This window comes from Haliaeetus albicilla, chromosome 1, assembly GCF_947461875.1.
Source record: "Haliaeetus albicilla chromosome 1, bHalAlb1.1, whole genome shotgun sequence".
Lineage (NCBI taxonomy): Eukaryota > Metazoa > Chordata > Aves > Accipitriformes > Accipitridae > Haliaeetus > Haliaeetus albicilla.
This window is the reverse complement of record NC_091483.1, coordinates 71,326,862-71,350,390: the sequence shown is the minus strand read 5'-3', so window position 1 is coordinate 71,350,390 and position 23,529 is coordinate 71,326,862. Positions and strand designations below refer to the sequence as shown.

General features: G+C 41.0%; 1 protein-coding gene across 5 annotated transcripts in view; it reads right to left on the bottom strand.

The window, feature by feature from the left end:
- Positions 1 to 5,475: 5,475 nt before the first annotated feature.
- STK32B (serine/threonine kinase 32B) overlaps positions 5,476 to 23,529 on the bottom strand; it is a 183,942-nt gene continuing 165,888 nt past the window's right edge. For 3 of the 5 annotated variants that reach the window (XM_069793765.1, XM_069793774.1, XM_069793749.1), the window contains one exon: positions 8,439 to 9,705. In XM_069793765.1, the coding sequence (XP_069649866.1) occupies positions 9,567 to 9,705 (139 nt within the window). In that variant the 3' untranslated portion in view covers positions 8,439 to 9,566. Of the gene's footprint in view, positions 5,772 to 7,445; positions 7,551 to 8,438; positions 9,706 to 23,529 lie in introns of those variants that run through there. The other 2 variants (XR_011326550.1, XR_011326552.1) reach the window with 2 other exon arrangements.

The following is a 23,529-nucleotide window of genomic DNA, read 5'->3' as shown; positions in this document are numbered from 1 at the left end:
GATTTGTTGGAGCAAATAATTTTCTTCCAACGAATGTGGAAAAAAAATGCCTGAAATACATCAAAGCTAACACTGAAATGGAATTCATTCTCATTTTAAAAAGATGGAACTGAGAAGTGTTCCGGTCTCTCAGGATCCTGAATTACAGTTCGAACACTTTCATATGAATACTGATTAGAGAGCAATAACTTTTTGTCCTGTAGCTGATCTTGAGAGCAAGTAACATAGATGTGGAACTTGAACAGCATGTATTTATAGGTTTTTTTTAATTTTATGTTGAGTGTACTACTTGCATTGTGGTCTACTTTACAGTCCTCTATATAATGGTATCTTGTTTTCTTTCATAGCTTCTCCCCCCCCCACTCCCCCAGAGTTGAAGATTTGTAAGATGGTCATGTTAATCTTGAATTGTTCAGAGACTGGGAAAAAAGAAAGCCATGTTTATTTCTACTGTCTGGCCGCTGTCCTAGAAGGACGTATTTTAAGCTTTGGAAAGTTTCAAACTCAAACTCATTTCTGGATGAATTTTCTCAGTGTTAAGTTGTCACAGGTATTGCTGGTCTAGGAGTATATTATCTGTAGGACAGCCGTAGATCTGAGCTAGATGGAGGCCGCATTGCCTCAAGAAAGGTAGTGACTTTTAGACATACGTCAGTGCTTAGGACATTCTACTGGTGAGCTCTGTATGTCTGACACAGCTGCTCGGGTCCCTGAGGTGCTCGTGAGGTCTCCCTCTGAAGTACCCTGAGATCTCTCTGTGAAGTAAAAGAAAAGAGTAGGCTCTAAGCACATGGTTCTGGATTCCCCTGGGGTCTGTGGTTCAGGCATCTAAATTTACAACACTTGACTATTTTAGCCACTCAAGTCCCTTATTAGAGCTACCTCATAATTCTGGATCCAGAAGATCCAGAAGATCCAGCTAAGCCTGGGCCCAGGAAGGCTTATTTTAGGAAGACACGGGATTTAAAAACAAAACTCTATCGGGTTCCAAATATTGGGCCAGAGTGTTTTTCCGTATCCTAGAAGCACTCCCTTCTCTCCAGCCTATTCTAAATACATTTCTGTCTTTTCTGGCAGGAAATCTGCGGATCTTAAATCTCCGGAGAGAAAGCAAGAAAGATTTTATTTTTGAGCACACTTGCAGATGTGGCTGCACTATATCTCATTATATTTAAGAGCATTATTTAGCTTGCAGATTGAGGCTTCTGCCACCCTTTGACAGGAAAAAACTGCTTTTTATGCTACAAATGTTTTCCTATGCATGTTTTCCTATCCATGTTTTGACTTGTCACTTGTAAAGGGATATACATTCCAAAGCTGTTGGTGAACATGAGGCAGCTGAACTAAGAAGTATCTCTCACAGCCAATCCTTTTAATTATAGATTAATATGTATATGCCACATAATGAGCATATCACAGTGTAAAAGATCACAGGGATGGCTGCATTATTTCTATGGAAAGAGTTTTGGAATAAATATCTTCAAGAAAAATACAAGCGTATTTTCAGCAGGTAATACATTTTAAATCTTACAATGTTCATTTGTGAACTGACTTAAACAGTTCATGGGAAGTGAGAAAAGTTTTTATTTGAAGTGTGCTAAATGGAAAAGCTTTAATTTGTTATTCTCAGCTAGTACAAATAAAGTAAGTACTCCTTTTTCATCAAGGAGAAAAAGACAACCTGTTTATACATATGTATGCTCTTCAAGAAAAGCATGCATATATCCCTGGTATAGATACTGGCTCAGTAAACCAATAATCTTGGTCCTGTCAATTAGAGATGGCAGTACAACAGGGTGGAAGGTGAAAATCAGTATTGACACAAGTCAAGGTTGGAAGGGGCAAGCTCAGGGAGTTGTATGCATTGCTGTAATACAAATATGCTAAAACTATGCAATAAAATAGCCCAACGCTTTGTTTTCTACGTAGCTGCTCAAGGCATACCAATACTCAAAAAAAAATATCTTTAACTCCTTAAAAAACCCTTTTCCCAAGACCCTACAGTAGTATGAAACATGATAGTATGAAATACTAGCAAGTTCATGAATCTTAAAAATGATAATGCAGCCTCATATGAATAACTTCCAGTCCTGGTGGGGCAATTGTAAACAATCAGCGCAGTTCACAGAGAAGTTTTTCCAGAGCAGGACAGCACGATGTCTTAGAGACACAGAGAGCTCCATTTGTGTGGAAAGATTGAAAACCTGGTGAGGGGAAAACACAGGAGGGTGTTGGTCTTCTGTGTTGCCAGGGAAATGTTTGTGTATTTAAAAAGGACATGAATAACAGTGAGGATAATATGAAGCAATGAAGGATCCAGAAAAGGCTAGTTGTGTGGTCCTATTCATTTTCAAAACAGAAAAAAAAAAAGTGGAATAAAATTAAAGACTGATAATATGAAATGGTATTATTTTTTTAAATACAGTTCACATAGTTTGACCTGTAGGATTCAATGTCACTACTACAAGCTTTAGTAGATACTTCATCTTGAAGAAAATAATGAGAAGAAGGTGATGAAAGTTACTGCTATAATATGAGAGCACACTATCCATTATGTACATTTAGGAGCATTTGTCTGCCCAGATTGAGCGATTATGCCTCTCATTTGCAAAAAAGCTATGTTGCTTATTCAAATAACTGCCTATAAAATCGCAAAAACAAGTTTCAGAAATCTCTTTAAAATACATCTTGCTTTGCTGGTTGTCTTGCTCTATTTATTTTTTTTTCTTTTTTGTTAGCTGTTCAGTATTAATGGGTGCCTCTCTGAAAAATGTAAAATTAAGCCTGGCACTGCAAGAAGAGGAATGCTGCCTACGAGAAAACCCTCTGAAACACTCGCACCAGTGGACTTGGTGAGGTTTCAGTAGGCTCTAAGCATTTCCAAGACCTTTAATTCCTGGAGTTTGTGACTCATCTAACAGTAGAAGTATAGGTGGAAAACTGGGTCTTTTGTCTGACAGGTCCGTTGGTGAGAGAAGGCGGCGGGGGGGTGTGTCTGTGGGTGGGGTTCGGCAGGACTTGGGGAGGGCAGTGATTGATCAGAACGTGTTCAGCAGGGATCGATGTCTGTGCTGCACTGTTTGCACATGGATGTTTGCACTCCACAGCCCGGTGGAGCAAATGTCCCTGCCAGACCATGGGAAAGGCAGGATTTATAGGGAACCGTGCTGGTCCCCATGACGGGGTGCAGAAGCAACAAGCCAGCTGTGATGGCAGCTCTCACCTTCTTTGCATACTTCTTCATTTCAACTCTTCCCAGCTCTCTTTTTGGCTTGATTCTGCAATTGCAGAGATCCCCTGCTCAGTGAAACTAGCCTCTTGTGCTCTAGCTGGCCTAAGCTGGGCAGAGGACAAGGCACTGATGACAGCTACTGGTGCCACTGCAGCCAGCTCTGCCGCCGCTCCACTCCCTCGGCTCTTTCCCTGCTCTCCAAGATTATATAGCCTGAGCTTTCAAATATAAGTGGGAAATTTATGGCCCTAAAGGAGATGTTGCATATAATTTAATGCAGAAAAAAATCTATAAATCTGTATTATATGGTTGCTCATTACATCTAATAAGCTGATTTCACCCTTACCTGCTTCCCTGAGCACTTTCTCCAGTTTATCTCTGGCTTCAAGTTATATCTTATAAAGCTAGTTCAAACTGTAAATTCCTTGCAGTAGTGTCTGACTTACTTACCTTAATGTGTGGGTGTAGTGTTTATCATGATAGGGCTCAAGACTTAAAGCATTCTCTCATTACTAATTAACCACACCAAAATTGCCTCAATATCTTAGCACACTGACTGGAGAATATTATCCTCGCGATAGAATTGTATAGAAAAATTATAACTACTAATTAAATTGTATAGTACTCTTCCAAGGGGGACTTTTCAAGTACAAAATAATCACTTTGGGAAAATTCCAAGGATGTAATATAGCATACATCAAAACAGTGGAAAGGTAAGATGCAAAAAATTCTCCAGAGCACTAGTTCTGACATATTTTTGCCCATAAAAGTGTCTATGACTAAATCTAATTCCATTCAAAGGGCACTGATTTTACATAATTCTGTATTCATGGGCATACATTTTAGAAGGACTTGCATTTTAGGATTGTTCTCAGTTGTATTTCTCTTAATGGGTATTGAAAGCAACAGAGGTTTTGATATGCTTACTTTATTGTTTATAAGGGACTTAAAGAAAATCCCAAACACTGAACAACAAAGCTTTGTGCCCTACATTATGATTTTGAGTCTCTGGGAGGACTCATGAGGACTGTTTGGCTATTTTGTAAAAAATGGTTTAATTGATTAGATATATTCCTCCTTCCCAATTAAAAATGACCAAAAAAAAAGGAGTTTGTAACTCTGAGCCAAGCTCATGGATGTATAGAGCATAGCTAATATCAGTCATTATTAAGGTCCTGATTGTACTGTGTGTTTTCTCACAAACATGATTATAGCAAGCTAATTTGCATTGCTAAACATGCTAAAAATATCAAAACTTTCTTCCCTGCTGGCCAGAGAGTAGTTGATCCTGTCATTAAAATACAGATAAACAGAAGTAGCTGATAGAAGCTAAGATGATTAAGAACAATGTGCATAAGAAATTAGTTATTTAGCTACTAGTATGCTCTCCAGAAGAACTGCAACACTCTTGTTTAAAAATCACACCAATCTATCATGGAGGGTTTTGTGTGGCACCAGAAGGATGTATAAAAAGTTTACATTATTCCTCATGCAAAATTTACCACGGGGCCTGTCGGCAGCATGTGCTAAGGGACTGAACTGCAACTGCTGTGTAGGAAAAAATAATTTCTGCTTTTCCTAGCAGGACTGATGACTTTGGCTCCAGCGGCTGCTACAAGTTGTTGTTCCTTTAACTGTACAAGAAGGCAGAGTCTGAGCAGCCCAGCGTTGCAAACAGGTGGGGTCTTGCCTTCACTCGCTTCTTATTCAGAGCCTGTGTAGAACAACTCATTTAGCCACAGGTGAAATCTGGGCCAGATATAGAAATAATGGGGATTATTTGCAGGACAGTGGTTTTTTCCAGGTCTCCTCTTGAGGCAAGTGCTAGAGCAGTGGAGGTTCAAGAGGATACCTGTGGGGTTTTAATTAAATGCGCTTTAAGTATTTTCTTGCTTTCCAACTCTCACCAAAACTGTAAATATACCTGCCCAAAACCTCTGAGCTTCTCCTATGTTGGCAGACACTTTTTTCATAGCAGAAGTGTTGGCATAGCTATCGAACTGGAAAACAGAAAAACACCTCAGGTCTTATTCAGCCAACCACAGTTCCTCAGTACATCCCAGTACACCAATATTTAGGTTTAAGCTGTCAGAAATCAGCTTGAAATTGTAATTACATATTTTGCAAGCAGAATGGATGGATGGATTGGTGCCTAGTATTTCCTCTATTGTGTACTTTGATGTCATTTTGAATAGTGTGCAAAGATCTATAACCAACCCTTCCACCCCACCAAATTACAGGAAAAACTTCTGGAAATATTTAATTAATCATTTTTGTCAGGACTACAGATGAAAGGAGCCATTTGTATTTTATGACAGTTGGTAATTAAACATTTACAGTACGGTGCCAATATTTAATACACAATGTAGAAGGAGCAAACTGAACAGAAGGTAAATCTGGCAGAGTTTAACATGGAGTGATGCTGTGGGAATGTGCATGTGTGATCAGAACTGTAACACTGCAGAGCAAGTGGCATTGCAATAAAATGTTGTAGCAGAAAACTGCTTTTCCAGCTGTGTTAGACTTCCTTCCCTCTTCCCTGGAACAGAAACAAGAAAAAATATTTTACCCTTGAAATGACTTGGAGAAACCAGATGAGACTTTGGGATTTAAGATCACTGGCTGCTTTTGCAAGGCAATAAAGCTGTATAGAATAAATGAGTCCCAAGGAGTTTCTTTTGGTTTTATGACTGCCTGCTTTGGTTTTCCCCTTCATCTCACCAAGTATTTTGTAAAAACCTTCTATGTCTTATTTAGGTTGCCTTTTCTGTTTTCATTTCTGCTGGAAAGCAAGGCAACATTCATTGCAAGAGTCTATTTTTGTGTCATTTCTTGTCCCTCTAATACAACGTTCACATGTAAAGGTAAATACTGTTTAAATAGCTCTTGCTCCTGTTGAAGTGACCAGAAATGTTCCCATTTTTTCATAAGGATTAGACTGCATCTCCACAAATTGTCTGTGCCATCACAAACAAGGTTCATCTGAGTAAATGTCAGTGCACAATGTGCGTGTCCACATCTGAGCTGTGTACACTGACGTTATACTCCATGGAGGCAGAGCTACAGGGACAACAATCTGCTAAAAGAGACAATCAAGACAGATCAAGTGCACCACATTCTAAAAGCATCTTTCTTTTTTTTTCCCTCTTTATTTTTGAGCCCGCATCTGGCTAACTCAGCTGCAGATAAGTATGTTTTTCGTATGTCTAAAGCTAGGGGAGACAAGTCCCAGCCAAGCACTCCTCAGGCTTATTCCCAGGCTGTGTGACTTTTCTTGTAGTACTTGTTCTGTCCTCACAAAGCACATACTATACAGAATGACCTCTCTTCTTCTGCACCATTATCAGGGCGTCCCATGACAGGCCATTTCCTTACATCTATGTTGGTCAAAGGGAAAGATGAACTAAGAGTATAGGCTGCCCAGAGAGGGGGTAGATGCCCCATCCCAGGAAACATTCAAGGTCAGGTTGGACGGGGCTCTGAGGAACCTGATCTAGTTGAAGATGTCCCTGCTCACCGCAGGGGGCTTGGACTAGATGACCTTTAAAGGTCCCTTCCAACCCAAACTGTTCTATGATTCCATATTGGGTCTCTGCAGTACAGCTGAGGGTATTCTCTGATCCGTGTAAGTAGACAAAAATAATTACATGCAGCATAAGGTTCAGCTTGCAGTCAGTGGAAGTGCCATGGACTCTGGATAAAGCTGATGATTGGTGCCGCGATTTCTTTTTTGTGCAAGCAGTAGAGTTGTTTGAGAAATGATCGTGTGGCAACAAGCGTGAAATTAAAGTGTCTGAGTGAGCTTGCATTCATGCACAATACTCTGTGCAAACATATTTAAGTAGATGCCATCTATTGAATAAGCAGGCTTCTCTCAAAAACAGCTTAGTAAAGCATTGACAAAGACACCCAGCAGCCAGCCAGATCAGACTGCAAATGTTTGGTAGAATCCTGCTGTTAATTAAATTCTATGTGCAGGAAACTCCCCCCATTTTTAATACAGTCACTGATGAACTTCTTGCACTCTAAAAGCTGTGGATCTCATTCTATAAACTTTTCATTCTATAAACCCAGGCTTCTCGGTGGCTATGTGTGCATTAGCAGGCAGTGCAGCCCAACAGGAGAGGCTCTGCAAAGCAGAGCAGTCGGCGATGCAGACCTGACATCCACACGAGGCACATTTGGGGAAGTTTAATTTCAGATTTGCTCTCACCTGCTCCTGTGGTCTGCAGGCCCAAGGCTGGGTGGATGGCATTAAGTGCTCCCTTGGAGCACATCATCTGGTTTTGTATCATCCAAAAAGAATCTGATTTGGGTGCTACAATATGAACAAAAATGCAGTAGGGCTGTAAGATTGAGGCATCAATCTTCAAAAATGCCTTCCCAGCCTGAATTCAGGTGCTAGTGTAGTTGCATTCTAGATGGTTGATATTGTACAAGATCACCCACCATAACTCTTCTTGCTCAAAACAACTGTAATCACGGAAAAAAAAGCAAATGTGCAATTGCTTTTTTCCCAAATGTTTTTCCAATTGGAAAATTTTACCTGGAAAATCTTAATAAATGACTGGCCCTGCTTCCAAGAACTCCACAGCTCTAAACTTTATTACCTGATACATTATGGATCCTGCAAGCAGTTACTTATGAGTAATACCATTAATTTCTGCAGGATTGCTCAAGTAAATAAAACCTTCCATTTCTTTCCAGGATCAAGATCCAGATCAAGATCCAAGAACATAATGCATTTTGGTTGGAACAGAACAATAGGTGTTTCCAGAAATTATGTGAAAAGTTATCTACTTTGGTCCTTCCCAAGTGAAATGAATATTAAGAAAGAAAAAAAAATTAAAAAGGGTCATTATAAGAACACATAGGCGTGAAATAGTTTATTCTGGGCAATGAAATCTGTCCTTTCATGACTAGAGAAACTCTGCTTCTTTGCTTGATCCTATGATTATTTCAGTCTATGCCCAAATTAAGCAAGTAGACCAACACCATGCTCATGACAGATGTAAAATCTTTACCTTAGTACATTTGTAAACTGCTCTGTTGTTGATAGGAATACCATGTCATTTCATGGAGCGATAAAAATCTGTATTTTATGAAGAAATTGTGAAACCAAATTTTAAAATAGATTCAATTACAAAGAACTTTGCTTTGTAGAAGATAGAATGGGAACAATACAGTAAAAATAGATTATTACAAATAAAATCGTTTTCACTTCCAAAAGCCTAACTTATTTGGTTTAAAAAGTTGAAATGAAATCTGCTTACAGATGGTAACCCTTAAAAATAAAAGCACAATAGGACAGAACAAACATGCATTTATTATCAAAATGTGGATGTACAAGTAGTAAAATACCGTAAATATTTAGAATTATGGGTACTGTTTAAAAAAAAAAGGATTCCATGTCAGCAATACTTTGGATAAAGTATGTTTCTTTCTGTGCAAGATGGTTCTCATCCAGAATAGATCCATAAAAACAAAGACACATGTAAGTTCTTCACATTTTATAACACCTATCGATCTGAGCAAATTCTTAACATTTTTAGCTCTCCTTACTAAGCTGCTTTTCAACTCTGGCTCAGTCAGCTTATTGTTACAAATAAAAAGTTCCTTCTTTGTCATGGCTATCATACACTACTAATGTGTCTTATCCTGCATCCACTAAAGTCACGAGCAAAACTTTGACTTGGTCAGGGTCACATCTTTTACTACAAAGCAGAATGCATGAAGTTAAAGAACAATGTGAATACATTCACGCTGCAACTTTTCCAATGGGCTTCAGGTATTTAAATGAAATTATTCAGTGTTTGGCCTATTTGACACTACATTCACGTATTTACATCATATACATCTGTTATAAACTCAACAGCAGGTGATGAGAAATGGCTGTGTCCAGCAGTTTCACAAAATTCCAAACTGGACCATTTTAACTAACAGAGACAGAGAGGGGAATGTAAAGCCTTCAACACAAAGCTGGCCCCAATGTAACTTTGTCTCTTGCAAGTAGCCAGAACCGTGGCAATCTTTGAGAGGCTGCCTAATGAATTGTTTCAAGTTTTCTTCCAGGATTTTGAGAAGGAAAGTCACACTTACTTATAAAACTGTATGTTGTTGCTGATGGTAATTTTTCCAGTGGCAGAGTCAAAAGAAGAGCAGGGTCGTACGTGGAAAGTCTCAGCCGGTGTGCTCTGTGGGTTTGTCCTTGGCTGGGGATCCTGCTTTGGAGGAGTCAGACATCCCGGGGTCCGAGGGGTGAAGATGAAGGCATGCGCAGAGAGGACTTTTCCTCGCCCTGCCAGAGTGGAAGCGTGCGCGGGGCCGTAGCTTACTAGCTGCTGCAGCCTCTTGTGCAGCCGTGTCCCAGTAAATTGTTGTTACGTCCATCTTGGAGTTTCTCGTGGCTCTGAAGGGATGCTCTGCTGTCCATGCTGGAAGTCTGTCCACTTTGATCCTGCTGTCTTCTTAATCTGCCAAAGGTTAAAAACATTGATAGAGCTATCATGTGCAGGTAACTGTATCAGAATGACAGCCATGGCCTGTCCTGTGGACAGCCCATACACCTGTGTATAAAACAGATTCCTGCACCATTTGATCTCTATTAACTCCTTGAGCTTTATAGCTGCCATTTCTTCTAAACACTGATGATTGCTTCCTCCTAAATATGTGCAGCTGGGTCTTGGTCAAACCCTGCTCCCATTAAAGCCTATCATAAATAGCCGGCAGAAGACAGTGCTTTCTCTGGCTTTAGCACCTCTGCTCAGACTGTAACTTGACAAAACCTCCAGGTAGCTTGAGGCTGATGAGAGTTGTTGACTGGGCACAGAAGAGCAGTAAGCAGCTGCTCCCCTCTGCTGTCCTACAAAATTATCAGTAACCTCCATCAGTACAAGAGAACAAAACATGAGATGAAAGTATATTCAGTATTCCTCTTGTTATTACTTCATATATTGTCAAAGCCTCCTACGTGGTTTCAAGGAACATCAACAAAAAAATCCTACATTGTTTAGAGACTGCAAAGTTATCTTCTTTTGACATCATTTTCTAGAAAACAGCAACAGCCCTAGCAGCACTTGCAGTTCCCACCAATCATTTTATTATCGAGCTTCTCAGCATCTCTGTTCAACGCTGTTATCAACTTCTGTGATTTTACCGATTCATGTGATACTCAATGTTTTCCTCTAAACACAGACAGAATGTAAGTAGTTTCAAGAAAGGTGTAAAGATTCATGGGGAAGCTACGAGGTAGAAACTAATTAAAAAAACAAAAACCAAACATGAACAGCTGCAGTTTTGGAGGAATTTTTCTCTGACTGTCTGTTTTCTCAAAATAAGAAGCAGCTGTTGTTGTATTCCCAAAAAAAGGCACCAAGATTTGGCACCAGAGACACTATGGAAGAAGCTCTTTGTAACAGTGATTATAAGTGATATATATGATATACTCCAAAATAAAAAATACTCAGTAATGGAAAAGCATGCAAAATTGAAATGTAAATGGTCAATTTAAAAGGATAAAATACTTCCAGGTGGCATGAAGACTATAGAGACACCATACTGAGGACTCAGAAGAGAATGTGAAAGGACATGAAAATTCTGTCAGAGCTCAACAGAGGAGTAAAGGAGACTATTTAAAGTACTAATAATGAAAACACTGTCCAAATAGGTTAAGCTTAAAAGAGCACAAACACTGCCACATTAAATAAAAAACTATAAGGCAGACTGAAAAAAAAAACCAGATTAGAGGAACAAATGGCTAAAAACATTTACCCTAATGATGATTTTTTCAAGTGCACCAGAAATAACGATGGCTACTGGTGACTGCAGGCCAGTGGATGACTGAGATATTAGAGGATAGCACAAGAAATATGAGTCCCTAGCTGAAAAGCCAATGAATTATTTTCACTGATGTTCATGACAAATGAGCTTAGGGACATTCCTTTCTTCATGAGAAATTTGTCCATCATCTCCAGTCAAACCATCAGTCAAACAGCTTTAGAACCAGTCATTCAAATGAATGTTGACAAAGTGTCAAGACAGTGGATTTTCTCCCAAGGGCTCAAAGAAAATTGAAATATATACTTTCTGCCCAGCTGAATGGAGTATGTAACTTACTGTTGAAACTGCCTTGGCACCAAGGAATGGACCACAGCAAATGTGATGGGTTTGGGTTTGTTTTTTGTTTTGTTTGTTGCTGTTGTTGTTATTAAGGGCTTAAAAAATGATCTGGGGGACTACCAAGAGAGTAATTGAATGAGACAAAGTCTTGAAACACCTTAGGGTTTGAGATACTGGTCCTTACAAGAGCGAGGTATTTGTAGGCATCAAGAGAAAAGGCCACAGTGCTCGGAAAATCATGGTGCAAACTGTGGGTTGCAAACCTGTGCAAACTAGTAAATAGAGGAGTGAGAGAAATTTTGGCTCTATGGAGATCTGAGGAATCATGGCATTAGTCTAAGACATGCAAGTACTTTTCTGCCTGAATTTGTTTAATATTTATTTGGTTCATAAAATGTGAAAAAGAAGGCATTTACTGTACTGCTAAAATTAATGGGGAAATAAGAAGTCTCTCAATAACAGTATAAAGCAGGAAAACACCAATTTTTTTTTTGAAAACCACTCAAACTGGCACAAAAGCAGCATGTAAGGAGGACAGCCGAAAAAGGAGAGCATAATGAAGCTCATGCTGAGTTCAAAAGATACCACTGACCAGCCTCGAACTTCCCACTCTCTACAGAGGTGGTTTCTATTATTGATTTATTTCCATTTCTTTTCTTTTATCCTGTTCTTACTCCCCAGGTCTATTATTGAAGCATAATTAGATTATGGGGGTTTGGAAATGCTAAGGAAATACATTGTTTTAGCAGTGCCTCATTGTATTCCCTTTTCAGACATTTTCTGTATCTGGATTCACTACACATATTTACAAACTATCAAAGTAAGCAATAGGTTATTAACCTGATGATGTAGTAAAAATTTAACTTATTTAAGCACTTAATAATTTATCAATCACTTTATTCAGTGATTCAAATTACATTAAAGACTTCACTCTAAGGGGTTATTATGGGCATGCTAACACCTACTTACCAGTGTGCCCTGGGGGCTGGGGAATTGGACTAAGAATGAGGAGATGCAGATTCTGTTTCTACCTCTGTCACCCTTTGGGCAAATTACAGCCCTTTTCTGTGCCTCAGCTTCTCTCTTGACAAATAGAGAAAAAGTAGAGGAGTGAAGCTGAGGGGGAATTATATTTGTCCAGAAATCTCACGTGGTTTGGAGCTCAAGTCATAAATCTGAGATGGATAAGTTGTGGCTAAGAAATACAAACAAAAAGATCATTGAAGCCATGCATGGAGTGATGAAACCTTGTGTTCTTATCAAACCTGTGCCTGCAGGAGATTTTACTGGATAAACTGGTGACAGAGCATGTTATAGGCTTGTACTTGCAGCTCTCGATTAGGCAAAGGATGCAATGAGCAGGAACGTGCCAAGCAACGCGGGACTTTGTAGTTGCACATCAGATGTTGAGGCAGCTGTTGCCAAGAATGATGGAAGCTGAGAGCTTTGTGCCTCTAAGTACTGCTCTGTGCCTCACAGGCCTGAATGAAATGGGGAATTACAGTCTGGTGTCTGTGATGATTAAGAAAAGAAGGTGGCATATATAATCAAGCAAAATGTAATTATACTGCATATGTAATTATGCATATATGCATTATTGAATATATAAAAATACAAAAGTAAAGAGAGCAGACTGGGTAAAAGCTAGCATAGAAAATAAAATACTGAAGCAAAAAAGACTGCTACAACTATGGCAGGCCAGAATGAAAACCACAAACATCTAACGAAACCCAGTAGCAAACTTAGGGACCACCAGGGAAGAGCTTACAACTCAGCTTTATTCACTAGATGGAGAATACTGAAAGTTTGTCTTTAGGCTGCTTAGTAGGATAAATTCAATGAAAACTTCTCTGCTAGGCAGAGAATGGATTAGAGCAGCCCTGCGGAGAAGGACTTGGGCATGCTGGTTGATGAGAAGCTCAACACAACCCAGCAATAGCTCAGAAAGCCAACTGTATCCTGGGCTGCATCAGAAGAACCATGACCAGCAGGTCGAGGGAGGTGATTCTGCCCCTCTACTGCGCTCTCATGAGACCCCACCTGGAGTACTGCCTTCAGCTCCAGGGCCCCCAGCAGAAGAAGGACATGGACCTGTTGGAGCGAGTCCAGAGGAGGGCCACGAAGATGATCAGAGGGCTGGAGCACCTCTCCTGTGAAGACAGGCTGAGAGCGTTGGGGTTGTTCAGCCTGGGGAAGAGAAGGCTCCGGGGAGACCTTATAGCGGCCTTCCAGTACCTAAAGGGGACCTACAGCAAAGATGGGGAGGGACTTTTCACAAGGGCATGTAGTGACAAGACAACGGGTAATGGTTTTAAACTGAAAGAGGGCAGATTCAGATTAGACGGAAGGAAGAAGTTCTTGACTGTGAGGTTGCTGAGGCACTGGAAGAGGTTGCCCAGAGAAGCTGTGGATGCCCCATCCCTGGAAGTGTTCAGGGACAGGTTGGATGGGGCTTTGAGCAACCTGGTCTAGTGGAAGGTGTCCCTGCCCATGGCAGGGGGGTTGGAACTGGATGATCTTTAATGTCTTTTCCAACCCAAATCATCCTATGATTCTATAAAAAAAGATGAAAAGTTGCAGGTTTCAGATTTGCTGAGACTAAGGGCTCCTCTGAAACCACTGCAACTTCAGCAAAAATAAAATAAGGCTATTGGTCTGTGTTTCAGTCTAGCTCCAAAACTGCAGATAAGCTCAGGTCAAGACCTAAACAAATCTCACCACAGCAGCTGTGTATGAACAAGCAGTCTCTTCAGTTAAAATGTTGGACAGTTGCAGAAGTGAAATTTATCTCATTTGTGCATTCTTGATTCCTTGGTGCCAGAGCTGGAGCACTTTTACATCAGATGTTCTCAGCTTTTGAAAAACATGGGTACCTCGACACAGTTCCTGTAATCATGGCAAAATAAATGTAGTCTGGGCTGTTCTGTTTAAAAATGGCACTAGTGCAATAAATCATTTGTAGAAAACTGCTTTCCAGTGAATGACTTATCTTGCCTTTAAGCTGATGCAGCTACAGGCTGTGATAACTTGATAAAGGGAGAATGAATGGCTTGATGGGGACCTAGCTGTGGATCTGAACCAGGTAGCTGTTCCTGTGCTGAATACTATTGACTGAGAATAAATGGTAAAATGGCCAGCTGCAGATGAAAAAAGTGAACAAGTGCTTCTAGTGGATAGTCATATGGAAAAAAAAAGGCCTTCAGGGAAAAGAGGAGGAAAATGAGTTTGAACAGTGTCTATTACATTTATTCCATGACAATTCTGTACAAATACGTAAGTACTCTCAGAGGCAGTTATTCTGGGAATTAAGAGTGGTTCTACTGAACCAACAAAGAGCTGTAAACTGAGTTTTCTTTCCCTTCACCATTGCTCCATGCAATATTGATAGTGTGTGACACCTGAGTGTGGAACAACCTCCTCTCCAGCAGTGAGGAAGAAAGAAGCTGTACCAAGCACTACAGGAATGCATCAAGAAAAGTAACTGAGCCTTCAGTCAAGTCTTGGGCTTCATCAGTATTTCTGGTAAAGAGAAAGTGTCTGTGTGAGCTATGGAAAGGTTTTTAAGATTATTATTATCTTGATACTCAGATATTATAGTAGAGTTCCTGCAGTACTGATTTCCAGTGCTGCATCTTGAATATGAGACTCCCACATGTACCAGGTCCTACAGGAAACTCTTTTTATTATAGAAAATTTGCAGGTGAGTTTCCCAGTGTAGCAAACCTGGTGTCCTGGGTGTGGAGGAAAGAGAATGGTCTGAGTGGGCTGTGACTTTGCCTTACCATTTCTAGATTTAGCATTTTACCTTGGTGTATTGATATTTCAAACACTGCTGGAGAAAACAGATGCTTTTGGTTTGGGGAAATGGTGGGCATAATAATACGAGCTTTAGAAACTGTAGCTTTATTGTAGGAAAAAAAGTTCTATTAATGGAAACTTTTACACCTCTTGAAAGAAGCCCTGAGGAGTAGATAAATGTGCGGAACATTTATCCCAGTTACTCTTCACAAGGGAGGGGGTCTGAGGTCAGAACAGATGAGGCATGTCTATGCTAGCTTTTCAAACTCATGAATCCTGGGGGACAGCTTGCTAAATAGTTAGAAACCCACCTCAGTTCTATGATTTAGCAACTACATAGAAGTAATGCTGATGTCTTGTCCAGATGGCCTTGCTAGAAGGCTAATTCTGAACATGTCCGAATCAGGAGAAAAAAATAACTGATCTGTCATGGGGAATGACTGTGCTCAGAAAGGAACTATTATTTCAGCTATATCTCTCTGTGTGTGTCCCTGTGATTTGTCTACTGGAACACAGATACAGAAGTGACAAGGGGGATTTCAGAAAAACAGTAAAGACTCTTATGTACAAATCCTGTATTTTTAGAATATCAGTTGGTAAATACAGACTCTTTGGAAGATAGTATTCCTTCAAAATGAAACACTAAAACCTTTTTGTTCTCAATAGAAAATATCTAGCAATGAAATTTTATAAAGGAGTTAGAATTCAGAAAGTGACAGACATAGGCATTGTTTTGTTAGATCCTGGTCATAGAAAAGTGAAATGTGGAAGTTATGCCATATAACTTAAATTGCTGGATATTCTGGAGTTGCAAAAATTCCAGCCTAATTGAAAATAATTTTTACAGAGTGCTATAATTCTGTAGAGGTGGACTCCATAAAGTAAGAGGACCGCTACTGTGGCAATATCTCACAGGGATACTTCCAGAGCTGGCAGTACCCAGCATGTCTAGCCAAGATAATAACTTGTAGATAGCTGAGGCTGGACTGAGATATCTTGGCAATGAGGGCAGGTAAGGTGTCAGTTTGGTGCCCACTGCTATTACCCACTATTTGTTTTCATTTTAGTTTTTATTCAGTGTCGTAATGATCCGTCATAATTTGTATACAAACACAAGAAAAAATGCCTGGGTGAGCTAATCAGACGTGGTCAATATGACTGCTTCCTCAAGGTGGTGATGCTTTAACTCTTCCCACTCCACCACTGCCTGTCCCTGAATGTAGCTAATCTGTCTTGATGGTAACTAAGCACTGTTTTACCAAAAGGTCCAGAATTTGCTTTCTAAAGAAATGGAGATGGTTAGTGGCTGTTTGTACCCCTCATCAGAACTGGACTCCCTGATCAGTTACACACAAACCAAAGATGAAACTCTCAACCCAAACAATTTGGTAAATTTGTGGCACTCTAGAGCTCCACAAACTAATATCCCCACCCATTCTCTTTATTTCCAGCCAAAAGGTGTAAAAAGAAAGACTTAATGGTACTTTGGAGTCTAACTGTGGCAATAAGATTTGCCTATTTTCTCCTTGTGGAACAAGTACAGAGTATATCCATGTGTTCCTCACATTTTGGAGTGGTTTTATGCAGAGAAACCTGTCCTGAGAAAAACCAGAAGGATTTGGACTGTGAAGACTCAAAAGGACTCACACCGTCAACTCAAAGTGCAGCATCACCCTTGGTATTGTTAACCTGGAGTGTGACAGAAAGTAAAAACAGAAGGCTGCTGGCTAGCTTGAATTTTACATATTGGTATAACAATTGTGAGAAGGCATATGTTTTCGTTTACCTCTCCTACCTAAATAATGAGTGCTCAGTGGTAAGTAGGTGGTAGAGAGCTGAAAGCTAACAATGGTGGTTATGCCAGCTCATTTTCTGGATTAGCACACCCAGCAGCCCCAAAAAGACTCTGTTCCCTTGGTTTGACACTGAGTAAAAATGTTCATGGCACCCACAACCTTTCATGCTTTAGCCAGAAAAACAGAGTCACTTCACCAAGCTCATGCAAAACCTTATCTTTTGTAAAATCCCTTATTTAAGCTTTATAGATGCTCATGCACATCAGTAAAAGTGCACATACTAGAAAATCGGGGCGATTTTTTGGCAGTAATATGTAGGTTCTGCAGTGTGCACATGACTTTTCAAAAATAATGAGTTATATGCATGTGCATCTCATCCTCCACTTTGAAAACTTTCCCCATTATTTTTCTGCCATCATTTTAACATCAATTGCAGGCAATGATTGTAGAAATATTGATAACTGAGTGTGATTTCTGGGACAATAAGCAGCTTGGCTGGTCATCTAGCTACCACTGTGGGGAATAAGAATGGAGTTTGATATATGGACACTTTATTTTCTGCCTGCATTTTTAAAGGTTTCTCTTATAAATTGGTTCTTGCTGTGTTCTATTTTTGTATAAATTGAAGAAGCTGGAAGTATTTTACAATTGTAAATGGGTGTTACTCTTTCTCTTATATCTCCATTATTCTGCTTACTAGTTCTCATGTGCCAGGTTTTCATTCAACTACGTTTTTTAGTGAAAAGGTAAAATAAAGAAGCAGAAAGAAATGAACAAAGCATCCTGATCAGGTTATTTTTAACTGAACAGGCATATTTGGGAAGAGTATTTTTTCTTTTCAAAAGAAAATAGCCATCAAATATTTCAGAAAGGAATGAAAATTCCTGTATTTGCTTTCTTTTTTAAAAAGTTAACAAAAACAAGCTGATGAGTTGATTGGAAGTTCAGGAAATTTCCTTATTTTACACTACCATCCATAAAGAAGAAAACACTAACCTTTGCTCAGTGTAAATCTTAAGGAAACATGCTAACAAAAAGAACAAATATGATACTCCTAGACTGTCTACATCCTGTTAGTGTGAGCTGCAGATCCCATCTTGCCCTTTCATGCTCAGATTTGCTTCCCAAGGAAACCAGGGTGCTGGGTGAGGAGTTGGCATATGGTTAGGACATGTGAACAGAGGTAGGTCTCTGGCCAAATTCTGAGAAATTCCCCAATTTGAAACTGATTTCATAGCAAAATATATCGGAACTAATTGATATAATAATGCTGCATAAGATTAAGTTACCTGGTAACCTGAACATCTGCCAAATTATTCATCCGCTTCCCATTCCCCAGAGGGACCCAGGAGGGCTCTCATGACGGACAGCAAATAGAGCGCTGCATGGGAATGTCATTTCTGTATTTTAGGCATCCATTACATTTGCACCAGAAGGTAAAATGGTGCAGGAATTGATGCCTGGAAGTGAAATGACACAGTCTGGCGTGCATCCTTATGGCTAAGTTCTCTAATCTTCAAACCAGAGCTGTTATATTCCAGCTGCCTATTAGGCAGCCTTTGGTCTATGCTAACCTCTGAAACATGAAGGGAATTGCTTCAGAGAGTGATTTTGGCCCGGGAAGAATTATGCCAGGGACCATGCTAACAACTGAGTAGTGTGGAAAATTGCCTATATTCTGCCTTTAAAAAATAGGCAGAAAACAACAATGAAGGTGGAAAATGCAGGATGAGAAAAAAAAGGAGTAGAAATGGAAGGAGGAGAGTTAAGCACCTGAAAAATGAGGAAGAATCCCAACTGTGGAGATCTAATTAATTTAACTAAGTAATTATATAGCTAATTAAAACTATCTCAAAAGGCAGCTGCATATAGCTAATGTTCTTTTTTATTAAAAAACCCTCTTTACACCTAACAGAGAAGCAGTAACCATGGCAGACTTAATAGTGGGCTTTGCCTTTCTTTAGCTTGTGCACAGGGTGATCTCAGTAGTGCTTTCAGGAAAACAGAAATCACTGAAAAGTGTATGAGTTTTCTAAGCATTTTCAAGTAAACAAGGCAGACACAATCTTGCTCTGGGCCAGAGGAAGCTTGAGGCAGACCAGGGCAGACTTAAGGACCGACTGGAGCAGAGTCAACACTCATCACTCAGCAATGTCAGCGCTGCGTCACACAACTCCAAACTGAAAATTAGAGTCTGCAAATTCAGATAATTTCCCCTCACTCTAGAGTTTGTGTAGACAACCAACATGTGCAGAGCAGCTTTAAACGAAACACAGTGCTACTGTGTGTTTGTGTAATAGCAGGTATGTATTTTGGGAGACCTGAGTCCAAGTAGTAACCTCATCAAATCACTAGCAAGAGTGGATGTCATGGGTCTTTAGCTCTTCCTTGATAACATTCACACTTAAAACGTGCTTGTTCTTGGCCTCCTGCCCCCATGGCTAGGCACATATGGCTCAGATGCAGTTGCCCCACAAGTGGTGTTTGGTGCCGTACGAGATGCCCTTGATTTCCTGACACCCTGAGAGAGCAGGCAGACCCAACCGCAGACCAGAGGTGACCTGTGCCTATTGGACTGGCAGCTAGGCATTTAGTTTTGCAGAAATGAACTGAGCCCATGACTACGGGATGGATTTTATGCCAGCTTACTGTAGACAACTGAAAGATTAGTTCAGGCTCTCTCCACAGCATAAATAGAGGCACTAACACAGATTAATTAGTTCCAGTCTAAGTTATCTAATATATGTGTCACAGATCAACCTTGGGAGATGCAAGTCTGTCCTCAGTGACTACTAAAGGAGCTTAAAGAAATGGTTTTTAAATTGAGTAGTTTAAAGGAATATAGTCTTGTTGCATCTCCAGTAAAATAGAGATATCTTTCCTCTCTGAACCACAGATTCAAGCTCCTTCCTGTTTAGCAGCTGTATAAGCTCACCACACACTGCACTGCTTAACAGAGCCAATTTGCTTCTGGATTAGAGCTAATTTACACCCACACTGTTCAGGCGTGCAGAAATTGAATAGTCCTATCAGCCTGGAACATAGCACACACCGACAAACACTGCCAAGAGCTGGGTAATGAAGTCACCGAGGAGCACAGGGGTGCAATTGCCTGTTCATCCATGCAGACGTGCCGGTAGCATATCTGGGCTCTGGGTCTGCCAGCAATGGCTTTTCTGCATGACTTGGGCTGTGTCTTGAAAAATACTTTGTCATCTAATTCCCATTTATTTCAGGTACCTTTGAAAATCTTGCGTACACCCTTTGGGGTTGGAGTTGTTCTGTGTCTAACCAATATTTAACTCAGTCTGTCTTTGACCCAAAACATGTACTTTTGGTGCTGACTGCTTCGACAGAAACAGTCATAACCTCAGGTCTGTTTTCCTAATGCACTGTGACGTATGTGTTTTGATAGCTCAGTAGATTATCATGTAATCATTCAAATAACTCTGTTTTAACTCCATTTAAATTTAAATGACTGAGGCACGGGCTAAAAGTTACATTTTATTACAGCTGAATGTGAAAAGTAAAATTTTGGAGGAAGTATCCCCATGTAGCACAGATGTCTTCTTGTACCACTGACACTCATGACATTTACTCCCACCCGTTCCAAAAATCCTTGGAGAAATATGCTTATACCATGGGTAATTGATTCAGGTTGATAGTTCCTGCTGAGTAATTACGCTCACTAAATGCCTGTGAATATAATTTTCTATCCACCAGCAATTTATAATCAAGCATAATGGGTTCAGGTGCACATACAGCGTGAGTGACATGTGAAATACTAGTATGTGGAAGTCAAGTGACAAATTATACTGGATGCTGTAGCATGTTGACCTGCAATGTCTTCAGATCTCAGGTTTACCCTGGGAATTGATAAAGCAAAATAAGAGTGAAGACATGACGTAAATAAATGAAAACATCAAACCATGTGCAGCCATTTAAGAAAATGAGACTAAAACAACCGATTAAAACTAACATTAAAGCCGTGCTCAGACTAGTAAAATAGGTGTCTTTAAGAAGTGAGTTATTGTCCATCCAAGACCAGGTGCATCCTAAACAATATATGTCTTGTTCAGCCACATTTTAAAATGTGAACTAGTTTTTCTAGTTTAGATACATCTGTAGATCCATATGTACAAGGAACAGGAAAGCAGCTATGAAATTTCCTGATAATGTATTGGTTATTAGACTTTGTGGGACCACAGAGAGAAAATTTTCTTTCTAGTTAGCCAGAATTCAGTTTAAAAACTACAGGCACTTGCCCACGAATAAGGGTATTTCTCAGCAGAGTGGGCCAAAACTCATTCTCAAGAAAGACATTAATTTCCCAGCCTTCCTTAGGTGTGTATCCTGAAGGATGCAGGCTCACCCTTTTGTTCAGCTGTCAGCAGATGGATAGATCACAGGAACTGCTTTGAAATATTCTCTTCCTTTATTCTTCTGGTGAAAGTTTCAAGGTAAAGTGATCCTTTGGGTCAAGTCTAAATGAAATATACAGGGAGAAGGACAATTCTTTGTCTGCTTCTAGAGTTAGATCTACTTTACTGGAAACATATTCACAGCCACGGTCATCCCCACCGAGACCCTGGACCTCAGGGCAGGAAGATTTTACAGAAGAGCTGAAGATGCCTGTTACAGATAGCAGGTCACAGCAACAAGCATAATTTTGCTAACAGACTGAGAATTTAAAGACAAATAATAATGCAATGTCTGTGAAATGCCTGCTGCCTTTGCAGTGATGGTGATGCACGTCTGCAGCTCTGTGGCAGTGAACTGGTGTGACAGACAGCCACCGCAAAACAGGACTGGACAGGATAGGATGGCAGTCAGCCATCACCGAGACATGGCCATTCAGTCCCATCTCATTTTGCCTCTTTACTTTTCATGCCTCTCCCCTAGTGCTGAGAAGAGGATCCTGGTTCAGAGGTGAGTGAGGAAAATATTAGCTGTGACAACCGACTTGCGTAGCAGCACCAATTTGCTTAATGTGGCATCTCTAATTGAAACTGCAGCTCCACAGGAGCGGTATAGTCAATAATTTAAGAATTAAGGTATGTGGAAAGCTGTATTAGGTTTGCGTAGCAAGGTTTTGGTAGTGGGGGTGCTACAGGGGTGGCTTCTGTGGGAAGCTGCTGGAAGCTTCTTCCCCTATGACTGACAGAGCCAATGCCAGCCGGCTTCAAGACGGACCCATCGCTGGCCAAGACCGAGCCCATCAGCGATGGTGGTAGCACCTCTGGGGTAACATATTTAAGAAGGGAAAAAAAACCCCAACTGCGCAATGGCAGCCAGAGAGAGGAGTAAGAATACGTGAGAGAAACAGCCCTGCAGACCCCCAGGTCAGTGCAGAAGGAGGGGAGGAGATGCTTCTGGCACCGGAGCAGAGATTCCCCTGCAGCCCGTGGGGAAGACCATGGTGAGGCAGGCTGTCCCCCTGCAGCCCACGGAGGTCCACGGTGGAGCAGATCTCCACCTGCAGCCCAGGGAGGACCCCATGCTGGAGCAGGTGGGTGCGCGAAAGAGGCTGTGACCCTGTGGGAAGCCCACGCTGGAGCAGGCTCCTGGCAGGACCTGTGGAGAGAGGAGCCCACGCTGGAGCAGGTTTTCTGGCAGGACTTGTGACCCTGTGGGGGACCCACGCTGGAGCAGTGTGTGCCTGAAGGACTGCAGCCTGTGGGAAGGACTCACAGTGGAGAAGTTCATGGAGGACTGTCTCCTGTGGGAGGGACCCCACGCTGGAGCAGGGGAAGAGTGAGGAGTCCTGCCCCTGAGGAGGAAGCAGCGGCAGAGACAACGTGTGATAAACTGACCCCAACCCCCATTCCCCATCCCCCTGTGCTGCTGGCAGGGAGGAGGTAGAGAAAATTGGGAGTGGAGTTGAGCCCAGGAAGAAGGGAGGGGTGGGAGGAAGGTGCTTTAAGATTTAGTTTTTATTTTCTCATTACCCTGCTCTGATTTGATTGATAATAAATTAAACTAATTTCTCCAAGTCTGTTTTGCCCATGATGTAATTGCTGAACGATCTCCCCCTGTCCTTATCTTGACCCAGGAACCTTTTGTTACATTTTCTGTCCCCTGTCCAGCTGAGGAGGGGAGTGATAGAGCAGCTTTGGTGGGTACCTGGTGTCCAGCCAGGGTCAACCCACCACAAAAGCTAGTCTGGCTTTGCCTGATTATTGGGACCTGACAATAAACATTCTGAGACTGGAATAAGCATCTGGGAGGAGGCTGGTTCAGCCCTACCCTTCTCACAGCAGCAAGCTTCCAGGAATCAGAGCGTGTGAGTTGCCAGGGAGCAACCACAGCCTGCACTGACCTCTCTGCTGGCTCATCTCTCCACCTATTCCTCATGCAAGATTTTTCTGCCAAAGTCCAAAACTTAGATTCACAAGAATTCTAGTTAACCATACAGCTCTTTCATTCCCTGAAGGATGGCCCCCCAAAGGAAACTTAGCTGGTCATTCATTTGTGATCGCACAGCAGAATTTGCAGCCTTTAGTTAATCACCAAACCTCTCTACATAATGCATGGGGAAGGTGGGTGCCTAACACAGGGATCCACAGAACCCACTGTATTGAACAC